Source organism: Gobio gobio (genome assembly GCF_949357685.1).
Source record: "Gobio gobio genome assembly, chromosome: 10".
Taxonomy (NCBI): domain Eukaryota; kingdom Metazoa; phylum Chordata; class Actinopteri; order Cypriniformes; family Gobionidae; genus Gobio; species Gobio gobio.
This window is the reverse complement of record NC_137116.1, coordinates 23,010,784-23,030,864: the sequence shown is the minus strand read 5'-3', so window position 1 is coordinate 23,030,864 and position 20,081 is coordinate 23,010,784. Positions and strand designations below refer to the sequence as shown.

The window sequence follows — 20,081 nt, the reverse complement described above, 5'->3', positions numbered from 1 at the left end:
ATATATATATATATATATATATATATATATATATATATATATATATATATATATATATATATATATGTATATATATATGTATATATATATGTGTATATATATATATATATATATATATATATATATATATATATATATATATATATATATATATATATATATATATATATATATATATATATATATATATATATATATATATATATATGTGTATATATATATATATATATATAGGTACCGGCCCCTTTATTAGGTTCACCTTTAGCACCTGGTTGGATCCCCTTTTGCCTTCTGAACTGCCTTAATTCTTTATGGCATAGATTCAACAAGGTGCCAAAAACATTCCTCAGAGAGTTTGGTCCAAATTAACATGATAGCATCACGCAGTTGCAAATCTCCCGTTCCACCACATCCCAAAGGTGCTCTATTGGGTTGAGATCTGGTGAACTGTGGAAGCCATTTGAGTATAGTGAATTCATTGTCATGTTCAAGAAACCAGTTTGAGATTATTTAAGCTTTGTGACATGGAGCATTATCCAGCTGGAAGTAGCCAGCAGAAGATGGGTACACTGTGGTCATGAAGGGATGGACATCAGCAACAATACTAAGGTAGGCTGTGGCATTTTAAGATGTTCAAATAGCACTAAGGGTCCCAAAGTCAAGTCAAGTCAAGTCAACTTTATTTATATAGCGCTTTTAACAATGTAGATTGTTTCAAAGCAGCTTTACAGTGTTAAACAGGAAAATAATGCAGCATAATTTTATTCAGCTGTATAGCCATTCTGGAAAAAACGCTGATGTCATCAGTTCATTTCAATTATCATACAGTGACAGTGTGGGCTTTAGATCAATAATTCGATCAGTAATTTAGTTTAAATGGTTAATTTAGTGTATTATTTAGATTTATTTCGATGTTTAGTTGAAAAATTTAGTGTCCCCAACTGAGCACGCCAAGCCAGATGCAACAGTGTGCCAAGAAAGTGTGCCAAGAAAATATCCCCCACACCATTAAACCACCAGCAGCAGCCTAAATCATTGATACAAGGCAGAATCTGACCCTACCATCTGAATGTTGAAGAAATCGGGACCAGGCAGCGTTTTTTTCTGCTGCTGTAGCCCATCTGCTTCAAGGTTTGACGTGTTGTGTGTTCAGAGATGCTCTTCCCTGACATCTGGCATCAACAGAGTTGAACAGGGTTAATTGAACCTAACCCTACCTAATAAAGTGGCCAGTGAGTGTGTGATAATGTGTGTGAGTGTATATATATATATATATTTATTTAATATATATTTATTTATTATACATATAAAATGTTATTTCAGATGAATGCTGTTCTTTCGAAATTTCTGTTCATCAAAGAATCCTGAAAAAACAATGTATGATGGTTTCCACAAAATGATTAAGCAGCACAACTGTTTTAAACTGATGATAATAATTGAAGCACCAAATCAGCAGAAAATAATAATTTCTGAAGAAACATGTGATACTGAAGACTGTAAGAGTAATACTGAAAATAATGCTGAAAATTAATCTTTGCCATCACAGGAATAAATTACATTTTAAAATGTATTAAAATAGAAAACTGTTATCTAATATGCTTTTCTTTGTGTGTGTGTCTTCAGTCTATGAGTTCTGCTGTCCCCCAACACCCCCCGTGTTTAGAGGATGAGGACTGTTACGAGGAGGCAGAACCTTTTGTCCCAGCCAGTCAGACTACAGGTCAGTGTGTCAGCCAACACAAATAGCTAAATATTACAATGAAAATCACAAATTTAAAGCAGCTGCTATAGTGGTTCATTTTTAAAGTGATAGTTCTGTCATTTACTTACTATGTCATTTCAAACCTGCATGACTTACTTTCTTACATGGTACAATAAACAATTCTGCAGTTTAAAAAAACAACTGATATATCCACGTGAGATTAAAAACTTTGCAATGCTAGATAAAGTGGACTCAGACAGCAGTCACTACGAGTCGTACGGTGAAGAGGAGGAAGAGTTTGTGAAAGACAGAGCTCACTACATCCAGTGGAGCTCCTCTCAACCCTGCTTAAAACCCGTGCCAGAGTCACGCATTTGCGGATACGTTTGGAGGAAGAAGTGGTTGGGTCAGTGGACGCGCCAGCTCTTCATTATTAAGCACGACTCACTACTGGTAAGAGCCTCAGTCCAGTTTTATCTATTTAAAAATATGCCTCTGTTCCAAACTGCTTTGCTATTTTGTTAACACAGGTTGTTGTCCCATTAATGTGCTCTTAGGTAGTGCATTCTATTAGAGCTGGGCATTGACACAAATTCCATAATTCAATTCGATATCGATTAATCGGGGCCTATCATGTACAGTACATGAATTTCCTCAAAGAAAATAACATCGCTCAACTAATGCTGTAAACTATACAGGGATCTCCAGTTGGTATATCACTATAATATTAAAGGTTAAAATTAACTTATTGTAGTATACAATTTGTCCTAAACATGACACATGCTTTATATTAAGGGCTTTAAAATAACTGGTAAGATATTGTTAACACGTATAGTTTAAAGCAGCTTGCCCTGTCAGACGCTCTGAGAGATTCTTGTGCTGACAGACAGATAAATACCTGCTGTGTTTCATGCGTTTGAAATGTGGTGCTTTCCTCAGTGCATAACTTACATTTCACAGGGATATTCTCCATCTGTAAATGTTAGAAAGTCATGCAAATATGTCCATTTTGCTGTCAGGAGACAACGAGCCTTCTGCATGTGAATCTCCGCTAAAATTCAGACTTCCGCGAGCGCAAACAGACGGAGCGCTATAGGATAGGAAGGCAATAATTCTGACTAAAGTATACATATTTCTAAAATATTTGTTGTTGGACAATAAATGTGCCATATGTAGAATTTTAAACCTAAGTATGTATATTTTTATGAAAGTGACCATTATAATTGGGTAATCAAATATACGCTAATATGGTTTTGTTTTTATTTTCATTTTTAGTTCAGTGAATTAAAAAACAAAATTATTAATACATGCCTACATTACATTCATTGTATTTGTTTATAGCCTTCAATATCAGCATTGTTTTTAGGACATCATTGGGCAGGATGTGAAATAAAATTATTATTAAAATAAATACAGATTTTTTTTTAATCCAAATAATACATTACAATAATTACATTACAGTACATAATTACCATAAAAATGTAACAAAAATATAATAAAGGCAACATCTATATATATATATATTTTTTTTTTTATCTGAAAAAAAAGTGATCAGAGAGCTTACAAATCAGTGAAGCATTGGAATCGGGATCGGTATCGGCTGATCACCATGACAAGAAATCGGTACTCGGTATCGGCAGCAAAAATCCTGATCGGAGCATCCCTAATAAATATACAAATAAATGTAAAAAAGCAAAAATAAATAAATAAATGTATAAATAAATATACACAGAAAAGCAAAAAAAACTAAAATAAATAATTATTTATACATTTATTTCTATTTTTATTTATTTCCACATGTATTCATTTATACATTTATTTATTTATACATTTATATATTTATACATTTATTTATTTCCACATTTATTTATTCCTACATTTATTTGTGCGTAGGGTAATGAGGAGGGCGTGGTTTACCTCAGACATAGCAATCAAGGTCAGAGTAGGCAAGGGCGAAGCGTTGAGGCCACAGTGACACCTTGTGGTTGAAATACAATAAGTATAGCCTACTGATGTGTGATTAATAATAAGACCACACCAAGAAAACCCCATTATATATAAATCAATGATGCTGTGACTGTCCACACGTGAAGGGCCGCAATGCAACAAAATGTTCTACTGTAACCGACGTCTCTTTCTATTTTGGATCTTTGAAATATGCATTTTAAAGGAACTGTATGTAAGAAATGTATTTCAATTAATCATAAAATGGCCCTGATATGTCACTAGACATTAAGAAATCATGTTAATTTCAAATACTTATATCACTGACAACAGTTGTCCGGCCAAGATATTGTCATTTTAAAAGTGAAGTTGCAGCCCTCAACTGATGTTGATGTTGACATGTTGTGTCATGCCTGAAGCGCCACCCTCCACCTATCTACCAATTATGAAGTCAGTAGTGTTTCTGCATTCGGGTTGCCAGCTCTGCTCTAGTTACCACAGCTGCAGCTACAAACTTTTTGGATAAACAATGTCTAACTTTACGAAACCTAAACGACCTCGTTATAAATCAGAAAAACGTTGTGACAGTGTCCGAAATAAAACCAGGATTTGTATAAGAGATGCCTTTGAAAGATGGAGACCGCTGAAAACGGAGAATAATTTGAAGACTCCTGGACAGGTAAGGTACATCTATGTTTGGCTAACTTGTACTTAATGTAAATGGACATTTAAAATATTCAAGACAGTCGAACAAAGTTATGCATGTTCGTGCAAAGTAACGTTAGGTTAGCGCAGATGGAGGAGGTGGGTCATTGAATTGAAAAGGTAACGTTAAGGAAATGTTTGGTAAATAAAAACGGCGAGTCGTCATTGCTAACATTAGTAATGCATTATCAGAGCCCGTTTCTCTGTCATTATGCTGGGACGCTGAGGAAAACAACATTAGCACGCCTATTATGGCAATGTGAAAACGTATTTGAGACAGTAGCCTAACGTTACCTCGGTAAAAATTATTCCTCATTCGTTCTTCGCATATATAGTGGACAAAACATGCTGCAAGTTGACCTGTATGACTATTGCTAATGTTATTTAGCTTTGCTGTAATTTTACTATAATATACTATAGTATTTTTTCATGTGGGAATGTACTGTCACACGAGCGTTCATATTTACGATTATATTTGGCTAATCGCCATTAGTAAATGTTTGCCATTCATAATTACTTCATAAAACATCGCTCTTGAAGCATAAACATAATTAACAGAAAGAAAAAAAACGTACTGTGTACGACTCGTCACTTGCCATTGAAAGCTCCGTGTAGCAGCCGTTCCTGCTGCATCCTGCAGCCTATCTGGCAGCCTCGAGTCAGGGGAGGGGGAGAGGGGATACACCGCTCAACAGTAATTTGAAAGGGATTGCAGTACCAGTTTTGGCCACAGTCCTACATACAGCTCCTTTAAGCGTTTGTCACATGTAGTGCATGTACAAATAGGAAATATGAATGTGAAGTGAATTTGTGGTCTCATTTCAAATGCATTACGTCGACGTCACTGTAGCCATGCAAGGCTATATGTGCGCGGCTTCCTTTCCGTCTTCTGACTGGTAATGGAAAATATCAAGCGCTTCCATTTCAGAGTCTCTGTCTGTTGAAGATGTTGGTGTTCATGTTCGTTAGCCCAGGACATTTTACAAATCCAGACCAGACGATGTTCTACGGCCATGTCTGGAATAAAGAGTAGCCTATCCATGTGACACAGTAAGATTTAAGATTTTGGCTATGTACCTATCCAAGTCACAGGTGTCACTGTGGCCTCAACGCTTCGCCCTTGCCTACTCTGAGCTCGATTGCTATGTCTGAGGTAAACCACGCCCTCCTCATTACCCTACGCACAAATACATGTATAAATAAATAATTGTATAAATACTTAAATGTAAAAATAAATAAATGTATTAATAAATAAATGTAGAAATGAATAAATGTATAATAAATAAAAGAATTAATAAATAAATATGGAAAAAATAAATATATACATAAATAAGGAAATAAATGTATAAATAATTATTTATTTTTTAATAATCAATTACTTTTCTATGTATATTTATTTATTTATTTTTGCTTTTTTACATTTATTTGTATATTTATTTATGTATTTATTTATTTTTAATATTGGCAGCTTTGGAATTCCATAAATTAGAGGCGTTCAGATTAGCCTACGCTTGCTACAAAAAAGAGTTTTTTGTTCAGTGCGCGCACTCTCTGACTGAATTCTGACTGAAACTCTTGAATTCTCCTGTCATCATAAACAACAAAGTGCAGATGTAAGAGATTTATTTCGCAGTGTCGTCAGCTTCCGTGATTTCAACGGGAATGTTTGTGAGAGCGCTTACACTCGCGCTAGACCCAAGTTATGGACAGCTTCACGATCGGTCACATTCTCTGCTCCCTTTCTGTATAGTTTATTCCGGTTTAATATCATTTATTCATCATGCTGGTAAGATCACACAAAGTCTTTATTTTCTAATGCATAGAAAGCATTAAAATAACTCGGAAATATTTGTAGTTGTATCTGTGTAGTCAGAATAGGACGTGCAGTTTCCCCAAACACAAAACATTTTATGTATCTATTAATCGACGAATCTTTATTGGCCTAACATCGAGAGCATATCAATAACTGACAATGAATCTGTAAAGAGTTCCTGTTCATTTTATCATTTGAGTAACATTAAACAGTCTGTGTAAATAAGCTTTTGTTCCACCTTTGCAGTGTAAATGGCTTGTTAATGATAATTTTATTGGTAACAGTCTAGTATTCTGATTGATTTAAGTAATTGGTTAAATTTAAGTATTTGACAAACGAAAACAAAGGTAATCATTAAAAATTGCACTTATAAATAGATAAAATGCTCTTGGAAATCAATTGCATGGAGACCCTTAATGGAAAAGTTAATTTCTGACCCTGGCATGGGGGAACGTCTGGCATTTGCAGTTTGTTTATGTGTAAATTGCAGAAATATTTTTTTTTAAAATCAAAATAAGGACGTTATCTTGTTAATGATTGATGGTTTTCCAATGAGATGAATGGTAAATACTAGGAGGCAAAGCTGTTTTAAAATCTTCTTAGTTACCCAATTTTGTATTGCAAAAGTTTATTTCTGAAACTGCCACCTTGTAAAGTTACTGTCAGTGTCACTGTACATTTTAATTTACTTATTTATCATTGTTGCCTCCCATTGATGTGTGTTAATCCATTGCTAGGGTCAGTATTTTATCTAACCGTTTTACTGGTGTGTCAGCGTTTATTTTGTATTAAACCATATAGATTTACGTTAATTAGTTAGGATAGGCTGTGATTTGACATTTGAATGTGGATTTTTCTTATTTTACATGTATACACAGACTTTCATGGAAGGTTAGGTCCTGAATATTTTCTTAAAAGTCATGGAAATGTATTGGTTGAAATGTGTATGAACCCTGATCTTTACAAAGAACTGCATGTTGTAAGTAACTGTTTAGTATGTAATATATATATAATTTTCCCTGCCAGTGTTTTAAGTGTGCTAAAGACTTACACCCTCTGCTGGAGCTAAACCTTACGGGTTGCGACGTGGTCTACAAATCTAAACACAGCAAGAAGATGCAGCACGAGCTGAAGGTGGTGGCCGGTGCCGATACAGTCATCTTGGGCTTCCAGAGCAGCACACAGGCTGAAGAGTGGAGGAAGGTCTGACCAAGTCTAAACTTAGACTTACATTTACATAAAACTTAAAGTCGCAATTAAATGGAAGTAGCGACAGGTCTTTTCTTCCATATTGTGACGTATACTCGCTGGCCACTTTATTAGGTACACCTGTTCAACTGCTTGTTAATGCAAATATATAATCAGCCAATCATATGGCAGCAACTCAATGCAGAGGTCAGATGAAAATGACCTGACTGGTTTGAGCTGATGGAGGCAACAGTAACTCAAATAACCACTAGTTACAATCGAGGTCTGCAGAAGAGCTTCTCTGAACACTCAATACATCGAACCTTGAAGCTGATGGGCTACAGCAGCAGAAGACACACTGGTGCCACTCCTGTCAGCTAAGAACAGCAAACTGAGGCTACAATTTGCACAGGCTCACCAATAGAAGATTGGAAAAACATTGTCTGGTCTCGATATCTGCTGCGACATTCAGATGGTAGGGTCAGAATTTAGCGTAAGCAACATGAATGCCTTGTATCAATGGTTCAGACTGGTGGTGTTGGTGTAATAGTGTGGGGAATATTTTCTTGGCACACTTTTTTAGATGCCACAGCCAACCTGAGTATTGTTGCTGATCATCCCTTTATGACCTGTACCCATCTTATGATGGCTACTTCCAGCACGATAATGCTCCATGTCACAAAGATTAAATCATCTCAAACTGGTTTCTTGAACATGACAATGAGTTCACTATACTAAAATGGCCTCCACAGTCACCAGATCTCAACCCAATAGAGCAGGGGTTTTCAAACTGGGGTCCTCCAGAGGGTTCTAAGGGGTCCCCAGAAAATTTCAGGGAATAAAACGACAAAGCAAAAATGGATAAAGTCTACCAAATATTCTAACGGTTTCTCTCCTTTCTTGCTGTATACAGACTTTCCAGAATTGTATACGTTTGCTTTGTATCTTTCTAGTGAGTTTTTCTCACTATAGTCCTCTATCTTGCTCACTGGGGTTGTAAGGCAGTTTTCTTAATGCAGTACGTAAGCTGCTTAAATACATTTATTGTGAAAGTTGCTTATACAAATCATTTTTAATTGAAAATACATCCAACATTAATGATAGCCAATTTAAGTTGGGAAACAATATTATATTTATAATGTCACACTTACTATTTATCTAGTTTAAATGTTTTTTTAATGTATAAAAATAGATGGATTTTAGAAAGGGGGTCCCTCATAAAGGTTCATCATATTTGGGGGTCCTTGGCATCATAAAATTTGAAAACCCCTGCAATAGAGCATCTGGAACGGTAGATTTGCATCATGGATGTGCAACTGACAAACCTGCAGGAACTGCGTGATGCTATCATGCTAATTTGGATAGAATTAAGCCAGTTCTGAAGGCAAAAGGGGTACTAGCAAGGTGTACCTAATAAAGGGGCCGATGAGTGTACATCCAAGTGTAAAGGATTATCAGAAAAAGACAAAATGAAGGGCGAGGACTTGGTTCTATCCATCGGTTGTTGATGATTTAATGTGGCCGTTGCACTCAAAAGTGAAGGTAGATGAAAGTGAGGGCGGGTTTTAAGCAAACAAAATAATTGCAGATCCTGCATACATCACCAGAGAGTCTGTCACTTCACCGGAAAGTCAATAAAAAAAAAATTAAAGATGCACGGATGAATTGTTCACAATAAGATCTATAAGATGCATGAGGGTGAATACATAGAGTGAGTTTTCATTTCATGCCAACTTGAAACTGTAACTTTAATTAACTTGTTTTTTGTCTGTCTCATTTGTAGATTATAGAAGAAGTGAGTGGCTCCTCTTATTACGAGCCTGAATCCCAAAGCTCCTCATCCATCCTGAGGAGCGAAAGGCTGAACTCTTGCAGGGTAAATCACACATACTCCTGCTCTCTATGTTAACAACATTATCAATGTGATGGGCATAGCAAGAGAGTAACAGCATAACTTTATTTCTCTGAAAGAGATGTTACTGAATTAGCTTTGGTGGTTATTCGTCTGGAGACCTTTCCCTTACGTCCATTCCATAGTCTCTTTCATGAATGTTCTGCTGGCTTGAGCCATCTACTAAACTGATTAGCAAAGTCTTGTGTTCCATCTTAAGCCAATTTGTAGATAAAGGACTGACTTACCTGTGTTGAACATTCTTTGCTTGCTTATTTCAATTAGCGAGTTCTTATGATCTCTTTTTCTCACTGTAGTCAAGTACTGTCCTCCATACAGATTCGGATGAAGAGAAAATCTCAAGTCTTCCGTCTGCAATTAGCATTGTGGAGATTAAAGACAAAGACAAAGGTGAGCAGACATACTTGCTTTTGGACACACAAAGTTAGTTGGATGATGAAAAGCGGGTGTTTCGTATAAAATGGAAAATGAAAGGGGAAGGGTTGAAAAATAAGAGAGCTTGTCTGCATCTACAATCACATACTTCCCTATTATATAGTAGGTGAAAAACAGTATGTGAGAAGAGACATATGTTTGAATTCACAGCATTTATAAAAACAATAGGTGAAAAGTACCTGGATGACCTTATACTTTGGCAAGATTCTGATGTGGGCATCCAATGGACATTTTAATATCCCACGAATCCACTGACACTGGTCACATGACAATGACAACATGACGGCTGTAGTTAGTCTGGATTACATTCATGCAATATACTATCCACCTTTTTCCTATGCCACATGATGCTTTGTGCGGATTATGGGAGTAACATCCGTTAAACTGTAAACAATCAGTGAAAGGCTCGCTCTATGAACACAATAATACGCTTTTATTTTAAACATGGATGAATGAAGTGACATTATTCTTCACACCCTTCAACCATCGAACATTAAAAAGGAAACTTAAAAGTGTAAAAGCACTGACAAATTACTACAACAGACCATGAATAACCCCAAAAGCTTGGTTCTTTCTACAGCAGTCATAGGTGGAGGGTGAACCAACTCTAGGGTAAGGCTAGATGCAAATGTGATTCCTCCTTAAAAACACATTTAAATAGAATGTCATGAAATAGTTTTGTGTTGTATCAACAACCTACACATCCCAGCATAAACATTCTAATTATCTAAGTTCTAAGTGGTTATGTTCACAAACCACTATAATTTGAACAGGCAAGCATACTGTATGAGTGATTTGGCATGGTAGCCAGTTTGAATAATAAATAGCCTAAACTTTTCCTTAACTAATGCAGCCAAACATAGGTTTTGAGTGGTGCCGGGATTCTTAAACACATTTGATTGGCCATTGCGTTCAAGAAATCATCAGATATATTTGTGATTGGCTATATTGCTCAATGCTGCAAAAATACGTTGTAAATAGAAACAGATTTACAGTATATTAGTTTTGACGCTCTCAAGAGCACAATTACCAAATCTGTTTATGTTTTTGATGAGAGTATTCGAAAAAAGTGCAGAATTTAGTCATAATTCAGAGTTCAGCCCCGGGAAAGACCTAGGACTTGCTGGAGGGATTATGTCTCCCGGCTGGCCTGGGAACAACTCGGTATTCCCCCGGAAGAGCTGGAGGAAGTGTCTAGGGAGAGGGAACCCTGGGCATCTCTGCTTAGACTGTTGACTTTTGCAACACGGCCCCGGATAAGTGAAAGAAGATGGCTGGATGAATGTTGCAATTTCTCCAATTCATAGTAATATGAGTCTTGGTAAATGAAAATTTTTTGGCTTGGTGATGTCAGTCTTAAAGGGAAGTTGTTTCAGAGGTGGGTCAAGTTATCACATTTTGATTGCCCATCCATTCCCCAACCATTTAATTTGCATTTACGTCACAATGCGGAAGAAAAGATCTGTCACTTCTTCCGTTACATCATGACTTTATGCACGCCAGCCTACCAATGTATTACATTTTGATGAAAAATTATGCAGTTTTAGTTTTGAATAAAGTGCACTGATGAATCATTCACCATAAATTCAAGAACAAATTTTAAGAATGTAAATAGGGTCAGTTTTGATCTCATTGTTTAATGTCTGCATTTCCCACAGTTCTTTGTTGTTATTCCGTAACATAATGCTGTTTCTAATTAAAGGAGTCTGCCAAAAACATATGCTTTATTCCCATTATGTGGAGAAGGTCTGCATACATTGCATCTGAGCTAGCCCTGCTATTAGCACAACTGTGCCATTGTTCACTCGCTAGTGTTTTGGTGTTATTCATTAGGGGCTAAATTCACTGCATGCCGTACAGGACACAGGCTGGGTGTTTTCTACACTGTGTTATTGTCTGTAGATGGATTCCTGTGAGATTTTATTGTCACCTTTGACATTGGGGTGACAACCACAGCAATGAACTCAGAAGTTTGGTTTTAAATATTTGGGTGAACTTTTTGATATATGGAGGAAGAGTGTGTATTTGTTTATGAAGCAGAAGAAATATTTTATTTTATGGAAGAAATAAGCTAATTCCATTTTGGGAAAGATCAAAAGTTTAGTTGAAACTTAGAAGTGGCTGCGACTTACCACTCGCTGAGTAATGTTTTAGTGTTTGTTTATTGAAAACATGCGCTCACTGATTAGAGACGTGTAGATGTCTACTTCACGTGTCCGCACAAAAAACTTGAAAGGGAAACTTTTAAACAGTTTATTTGTTTATTTGTGTTTGTACAAGCGTACTTTGATTACAAACTCACGTTTGTTTTATGCTTTTATGCTTAAGTGTGTAATTTCTGCGCCCCTAGCAAACAGAATGACAAAATTGTTTGAAATGTTTTCAAGCAGGTTCTTCTGAACACTCCCCCATCTGCAATTGGTCAGGAAACAGACAGAACCACCCCAAATATACATCACTGATTGAGCCAATGTGTTGTGTTGTGCTAGTCTAGACTGAGTAAACCCAGCCTGATCTGCCAGCGATTTGATTTCGCCCGGCAACTCAGTCTGGAAACCCGTACACTCATTTCTACTGCTTCTGTTACACTTTTGCGGGAACCAATCACAGACTGACTTATCCACCTGGCCCACTATTGGAGGGATTATCACGATGACGGATAGTCGTTGCCCATTGATCAGGCCTCTTGTGGTCTGATTGGTTAAAGGACTATCCAATTGCGTACAGAGTAATTTAATTTATGCGCGTTTATGCTCGCGTGTGCAGTAGAAAATACAGAGCAGACTCCCCAGACCAATGTTCAATTTTAACTTGAGCTTGGTCTGGTGATAGCCAGACAAGTGCTAGTCAGGATGATTAAACAATTCTTATTGATTCCCAGTTTCGATTCCAATAAGGTAAACAATAATAAGTCAAAAATTTTGATATCAAACATATTTATTATAATGTGTCTTTTATTTACCATGGACCCACAGAAAAAAAATCTACCTGCAGCAATAATTTAAAAGTAGCCCAACTTGGCAACACTGGACGTGTGTGCAAAGAAAACCGTGCGATTATCAAATTTTTGAGTTCTCTCAATTTTTGAATTCTCTCGTGTGCTTGAATCTTAAATTTGTAACAAATATCTGATTCCTGACCTTAAGTATCCGATTCCCAACCCTAACAACTAGTTTACGTTTTTTTTTTGTGTGTGTGTATGGAAAGTATACAGTGAACTATACTGATAGTTTTCTAGCTAAATACTTCAGCATATTTGAACTTAACATCATACTTATAGTTTAAAAATTATGTTATTTTTGCATTTTTAGTATACTACTAAGTTTCTATTTTGGTGTTAAAGGGATAGTTTAATGAAAATAAAATAAAAAAAAACGCTTCGGTTACTAACGTAACCTCGGTTCCCTGAGAAGAGGGAACGAGTATTGCGTTTAGCTAAATGCTAGGGGACGCTGGGGGTATTTCCTTTCACAGAGATTTTGAAGCAAATTTTTATCCTTAAAAATACCATGTAAAACGCAGTGCAACTGCACAGCTGTCAGCAGGAAGCAGCTGTGTGCTGATTGGCTGTGCCGCTGCAACTGCAGGAACCTATGGCGAGCCCGCTGGGCAGGAAAGGACCAATCAGGTCCCTCTAATATTCCCGCCACAAGGGGCAGCAGAATTTGCATAGCCAAGGGTATAAAAGACCCTGTCTCGCCAGGTTCGTCAGGTTAATCGACTGAAGCGACTCCCTGAGCAAGCGAAGCACGGCAAGCAAACGCAATACTCGTTCCCTCTTCTCAGGGAACCGAGGTTACGTTAGTAACCGAAGCGTTCCCTTTCGAGAGTACTCTCATATTGCATTTAGCTAAACGCTTGGGGACCCAATGCAAAACGCCGTGCTCACTTAACGGCTCTGAAAGCCTGGAGACACCATACCCAGGCCGACCTAAGTGGGCCAGTAAATATGATATTATAGAAGTCCCCAATATGAGCCAGACCTGAGTCGGGCCATTTAATGAGAATAACACGCAAAGATACGTGTAGTGTATATATATATATATATATATATATATATATATATATATATATATATATATATATATATATATATATATATATATATATATATATATATATATATATATATATATATATATATATATATATATATATATATATATATATATATATATATATATATATATATATATATATATATATATATATATATATATATATATATATATATAAATATGATATTATAGAAGTCCCCAATATGAGCCAGACCTGAGTCGGGCCATTTAATGAGAATAACACGCAAAGATACGTGTAGTATATATATATATATATATATATATATATATATATATATATATATATATATATATATATATATATATATATATATATATATATATATATATATATATATATATATATATATATATATATATATATGTATATATGTATATGTATATGTATGTATAGACCAGACATAGTCGGGCCAAAGAATATTGAATGACCAGTCAATTCGAGTCATATAAGGAATGTGCTTATGACTTATACAAATACTTAACCCAGACCAGACTGTCGAGCCTTAAGGGGTTAATATGTATTACACAGCGAGAAGCCCAGCCTGTAAGGCAGGGACATTTTCAGAGAGGTTCTCATGTACCAGTTGATGGGCCAGACATGAAGCGCCCATAGATCGGGACGGGGATGCCAGATCTGCCGTTTCGCCTGCATGAGGAGGTCTCTCCTCAGCGGTATTGACCACGGAGCTGTATCTGACATCCGACTTAGCAGTAAGAACCACGGTTGATTTCTCCAAAGCGGGGCTATTAAAAGCACAGTGCATTTGCTCTCCCTGATCCTCTCTATGACCTGAGGTAACATTGAGATTGGGGGAAAAGCATAAAGAGGAAGGTTGGGCCATTCGTGGGCCAACGCATCCTTGTACTTGGAGAAATATATTAGGCATTGAGCATTGTCTTGCGAGGCGAAAATATCCACTTTTGCCTCTCCAAACATGCCCCAAATTGTCTGAATCATTTGTGGGTGAAGAGACCACTCTGCTGGGGAAACTTTGCCCCTGGACAGCATGTCCGGACCCAAATTTAGAATGCCTGGCACATGAGTCGCTCTCAGCGAGCTCAGGTTGTGCTCCGCCCATATTAGGACTTTTTCCGGCATTGTGTGTAGACCAATAGATCTTAGACCGCCCTGGCGATTTATATAGGCTACCACTGACCGTTCGGATCAGGACATGGTGGTGCTTTATGTACGGAAGGAAAGCTCTTAGCGATAGCGTGACCGCTTTCATCTCTAGACAGTTTATGTGAAGGCTCTTTTCCGAGTCTGACCAGAGACCGGAGACTGGCCTGCCCTCGTGAAGGGCTCCCCAACCTAGGTTGGATGCATCTGTCGAGATAACTTTCCACTTCGTAACAGTGCCCAAACTCACGCCCGTCTGATACTAGACAGGATTTTTCCAAGGAGCCAGAGCAACACACAGCTGTGGTCTACCTTGATTTTTAAGCAGCCCGAGAGCCATGCGTGAGCTGGAACGCTGCGATTCAGCCAGCGCTGTCGGGGGCGCATGTGTAACAGACCTAGTCTGAGAACTGGCGCCGCCGAGGCCATGAGACCCAACATCCTCTGAAAGTGTTTGAGGGGAGTGTATGCACCGGACCTGAGGGAAACCGCTCGGTTCCGAACAGAGAGCGCGTGCTGCGCGTGAGTCTAACACTGTTCCCAGAAACTAAACGTTCTGTGTGGGAGACAATGAGCTCTTTGCCACATTGATTCTGAGTCCCAAGCATTTCAAATGGTTGAGAAGCCAAGATCTGTGGTTCAATAACTGTATCTCTGACTGAGTTATTATGAGCCAGTCGTCGAGATAGTTGAGAATTCTTATTCCCCGAAGCCTCAGCGGGGTTAGCGCAGCTTCCATGCACTTCGTAAACGTGCAGGGAGCCAGAGATAGACCAAAGGGTAGCACCCTGTATTGGTAAACTTTCCCCTCGAAGGCGAATCTCAAGAATGGCCTGTGATGAGGGGCTATTTGTATGTGGAAATAGGCATCCTCTAGATCTACAGTGAAAAACCAATCTCCCGGGCGAATGTGCGCTAGGATTTGTTTCATTTTCAACATTTTGAACGGGCGCTTTATAAGGGCCTTGTTCAGATGTCTGAGATCTAGAGTGGGCCTGAGACCACCGTCCTTTTTTGGTACAAGGAAGTAACGACTGTAAAAGCCTGACTCGCTCTGTGAGGGGTGTACGGCTTCCACCGCCCCTTTCATTAACAGTTTTGATATTTCGGTTCGAAGCACAGGACTTGTGTCGCTTCTCACCGTTGTCTCTTCCACGGCGCGAAAGCCGTGAAAAGAGCAAACTGTAGCGAGTAACCTTGTTCTATTATGTTCAACACCCATTTTGAAATGCCGGGAATGGCCTGCCAGGCCTCGGCCTTCGAAGCCAGGGGCGGAATTAATTTGTGGGGCGAGTCGCTGAGTAACAGGGACTCGGTGGCCTGATAATGTTGTGTTAAAGTGGCGCTTATCGGAGCGCGTTTGTTCACGGGCTCTCTGATTGCGAGATAATTGTTTCCCGCCGCCTGAGTGCAGGGGGCCGGGGGACATAGGATATTGGTGCTTGTGTACAGGCGAGCGCGTTTGAGTACGGACTCGTTGACTGTGAGGATAGTGTTTCCAGCCGCCTGGGTGCAGGGGACTGGGGAACATGGGGGAGTGATTGAGTGTAGGGGTACATGCTTTAATGCTGGCACACTGCCTACAGAGAAAAAACCCTTTTTGTGATTCATATGCATCGCCTTGAAAACTGCGTTTGTGTGCAGGCGAGCGCGTTTGTTTGCGGGCTCGTTGGCTGTGTATGTAATGTGCCCAGCCACCTGATTGAAGGGAGCTGGGGGACGTTTCGGAAGAGAGCGAGGTGGTACACCGGCTGAAGCGGGTATTATCCACCTTCTCTTTTACCCCTTTTCCACCAAGGCAGTGCTAGAGCTAGATCGGAGCCAGAGCCTAGTTTCAAATCTGTTCTTTGTGTTTCCACACCCAAAGCCCCAGCTCCAAGCCAGGAAAAGTGGTTCTTAAGTAGCACCAAAACATTGCTGGGCTAGAACAGGGCTAGAAGTAAGAACCGATTACGTCAGGCACTGGGGGTGGGGTCAACAAGACGAACACAAACTTGAGATCCGCCATTGTTGAAATAGCAGCAAATGGAGCTAACAGCTGCTGCTCGTTTGTAATCACCGTCTATACAAATTACGGCGAACTGCATGAATGCGTTGGATTCGCTGTGTTTTGATGCCGATGTAGGATCGTAAAGCCATATGTGAATCAATAGTAACGCAACGTTTGCATTGTTAATGTAAGGCTTGTTCACAGCGGTGCTGTGCAGAGACCGATCGCCGTATGATAACGAGTCCAGCGAGAGCATATGACTCCTTATGCTTTTGATTCACTCATGCGTTTTTTTATATCATATGTGGATCGGTCTGCGCAGCGCCGATGCATCTCGAACAAGCCTGGTGTGTTTGTGTTTCCCGCTGCCCAGGGTTGCCAGGTTTTCACAACAAAACCCGCCCAATTGCTACTCAAAACAAGCCCAATCGTGCTTCAGGGGGGCTTCCCCGGTAAAAATCACATTTGGGGGTAAAACATGTTTTTTTGGCATGGTTGCCTACTAAAATTCGCATTCCCGGGGCTAAATATCACATAACTGGGGACGCTTCAACCCGCGGACATGAAAAACAGCCCGCGGCAACAGTGATGAAGTAGCCCAATTCTGCGGGAAAACCGTGCAACACTGCCGCTGCCTCGCTAGCGTTGCTGAGAAAAATGAGACGTATACAGTGACGTAAGACATGGCTCTGTTGTGGCTCTCAGCGCATGTGGAAAAGCAAACGGTTCTTAGAAGGCTCCTCAGTCGAACCAACTATGAACTGGGATTAGCACTGCCTTGGTGGAAAAGGGGTATTTGTGCCTCTGGCTAGGACGGCTTCGGTGGCTCAGGTTTCGACACATTGCTGGGTCGGGGACCTCGACGCTCCGGCGGCCTGCTGCGGCTCGTAAAGCGGGAACGCTGTGAGCTGGTGGCGCCGCCTTGGTGGGCTGGGCTGGCCCAGCGTGAGGAGCTGGAACGCTTGGGCAGGAAATGTTGCATTGTTCAAATGTTCTGTGAACAAAACCACAGAGGGACTGAATAATCCTGAAGGCGACATGGGCGTGTCCAGGAAAGCGGTCTTGTCCGAGTCTTTCATCTCGGTTAGGTTGAGCCTCAAATGGCGCTCCAACACCGTCAAGTTGGCCATGCATCTGCCGATCGCCTGAGCGTTGGCCTTAGTCGCGCGCAGGGCCAAGTCAGTGGCACCGCGCAGGTCCTTCAGAGCCTCGGCATCAGAGACAGACTCATCCAGGGAATGGAGGAATTTGGCCTGGAAGACCTGAAGCACCGCCATAGAGTGTAGCGCTGAGGCCGCCTGGGGTACAGCCTTTGACTGCCATCCCCTGGCGGAGGGCGGGCAAAGGTGTGCAGCGATGGCTTCCTCGAGGGGAGGAAGAGCGTGATATCCCTTTTCCTGAGCGCCATCGACCACCGAGAGCGCGGGAGAAAAAGAAGATTTGGCGCGAGATGAAAATGGCGCCTTCCATGACTTGGATAGTTCCTCGTTGACTTCTGGGAAGAAGGGAGCGTGTTTTTGAGTGGTCGGGTGGCGGCGGTTCTCGAAAAACCACTCGTCCAGTCTGCTTCTCGTGGGCTCCTGGGGTTGAGACCAGTCAATGCCGAGGTCGTCCACGGCCTTAGTAAGCAGGCGCATGAGCTCAGCGTCCACTGAGGTTTTGCCGCCCATGGCAGTCCGCGTCGAAGTAGTGTGCTCCGAGACGGTGTCCGACCACCCGCTTTCAGATGCAGCAAGCGAAAGGCTGTCATCCTCCTCCTCTTCCGGTCCGCCTAATGAAACTGTAGCAGCCGCCAGACGAGGGGAGCTGTGCTTTTCCTCGGCGAACATGACAGGCTATGGCGAGGCAAGCGGGGAAATGACTGGCGTGTGCTCGTCAGAGCGCTCCGGGGGCCTCTGGTCGCAGCGTTTCTTTTAACGCGGCTCAAGAGGCTGAGAGCAAGGGACGGGATTCGGATCGAAACTGGCGAGCCGAGCCTGAAGGGTCTGCAGGGCCAGGCCTGCGCGTGATCTCGTCCGAGACATGAGACGCAGATGATGTGCCGATCCTCGTCCGAGAGAAAGCCTCTACACGAGGCGCAGGAACGAGACATTTGAAACAACGTCTCGGCTCTTTTCGTGAGTGTGTAGCAACGGCAAACACACGGATTGGTATTAAAGGATATGTGCCGGATGGCGCAGCTGGAAGGCAGGCTGAAGGCGGAGGGAGAGTCCGACGTCCTCAGGCTGCAGAGTTCCGCTGGGTGCGTGTCGACGGCAGGCTTCAATCCAGAGCTCAGCGAGGTGAGACGCTGAAGAAGAAATAATCTGACGAACCTGGCAAGACAGGGTCTTTTATACCCTTGGCTATGCAAATTCTGCTGCCCCTTGTGGTGGGAATATTAGAGGGACCTGATTGGTCCTTCCTGCCCTGCGGGCTCGCCATAGGTTCCTGCAGTTGCAGCGGCTTACTAAACTCAGCAAGACACGGGCACTTCAGGACTAGAGTTGAAGAGCTCTGACATACAACAAAGTGTTTTGTATTTTGGGTCTGTACAATTGCTTTTGAATAGCTGTCTATATGGGTCAAATTGACCCACGATCAGCAAGAGTGTATACAAATTCTATATGCACATTTCACCACGCATCAGCATGTTGAAACTTTACATGCATGTTCATGACCCTAAATGAGAAAAAGTCACAAAATTTCAAGAAAAACAATATAGGTTAGATAGTATTTAAGAAAGCAAATGTTTACCATTTGTGGCATACAAAAAATATTTCTGTATTGAGATAAGTGGGGAAAATATATTTTTTTTAGCTTCACAGGTTAGTAAAAAACTAAAATAACCAAATATAAAGAAATTTTATTATTTTGGGTCTCTACAGTCAAATTGACCCGCGAACATCACAAACGTAACAGTAATTGTGTGTGTATAAGTCAAAACACATCAGCATGTTGAAACTTAGCATGCATGTTCATGACCCTAAATGAGAAAAACATAGGTTAACTGATATTTCTGACAAATTAAAAATTTTAATCAAATTGACCTGCAACATAACACAAGGGTTAAAAATGCCAACTTTAAGAACACCAGCCAACCAATGTCACAATTTTAAATGTAATGAGCTACACACAAATATACCATGCACACAAATTATTATCAGGCACTGGTAACATGTGGACACTTCTGTCTTTCTCTGTCCACTGTCCT

General features: G+C 40.1%; 1 protein-coding gene across 3 annotated transcripts in view; it reads left to right on the top strand.

Annotated features, from left to right (window-relative positions):
* Window positions 1-20,081, top strand: part of LOC307133107 (actin filament-associated protein 1-like 2) — a 107,910-nt gene that overhangs the window by 69,606 nt on the left and 18,223 nt on the right. For all 3 annotated transcript variants that reach the window (XM_079827913.1, XM_079827912.1, XM_079827914.1), the window contains 5 exons: window positions 1,624-1,720; window positions 1,944-2,155; window positions 7,191-7,367; window positions 9,136-9,228; window positions 9,561-9,654. In XM_079827913.1, the coding sequence (XP_079684039.1) occupies window positions 1,624-1,720; window positions 1,944-2,155; window positions 7,191-7,367; window positions 9,136-9,228; window positions 9,561-9,654 (673 nt within the window). The remainder of the gene's footprint in view (window positions 1-1,623; window positions 1,721-1,943; window positions 2,156-7,190; window positions 7,368-9,135; window positions 9,229-9,560; window positions 9,655-20,081) is intronic.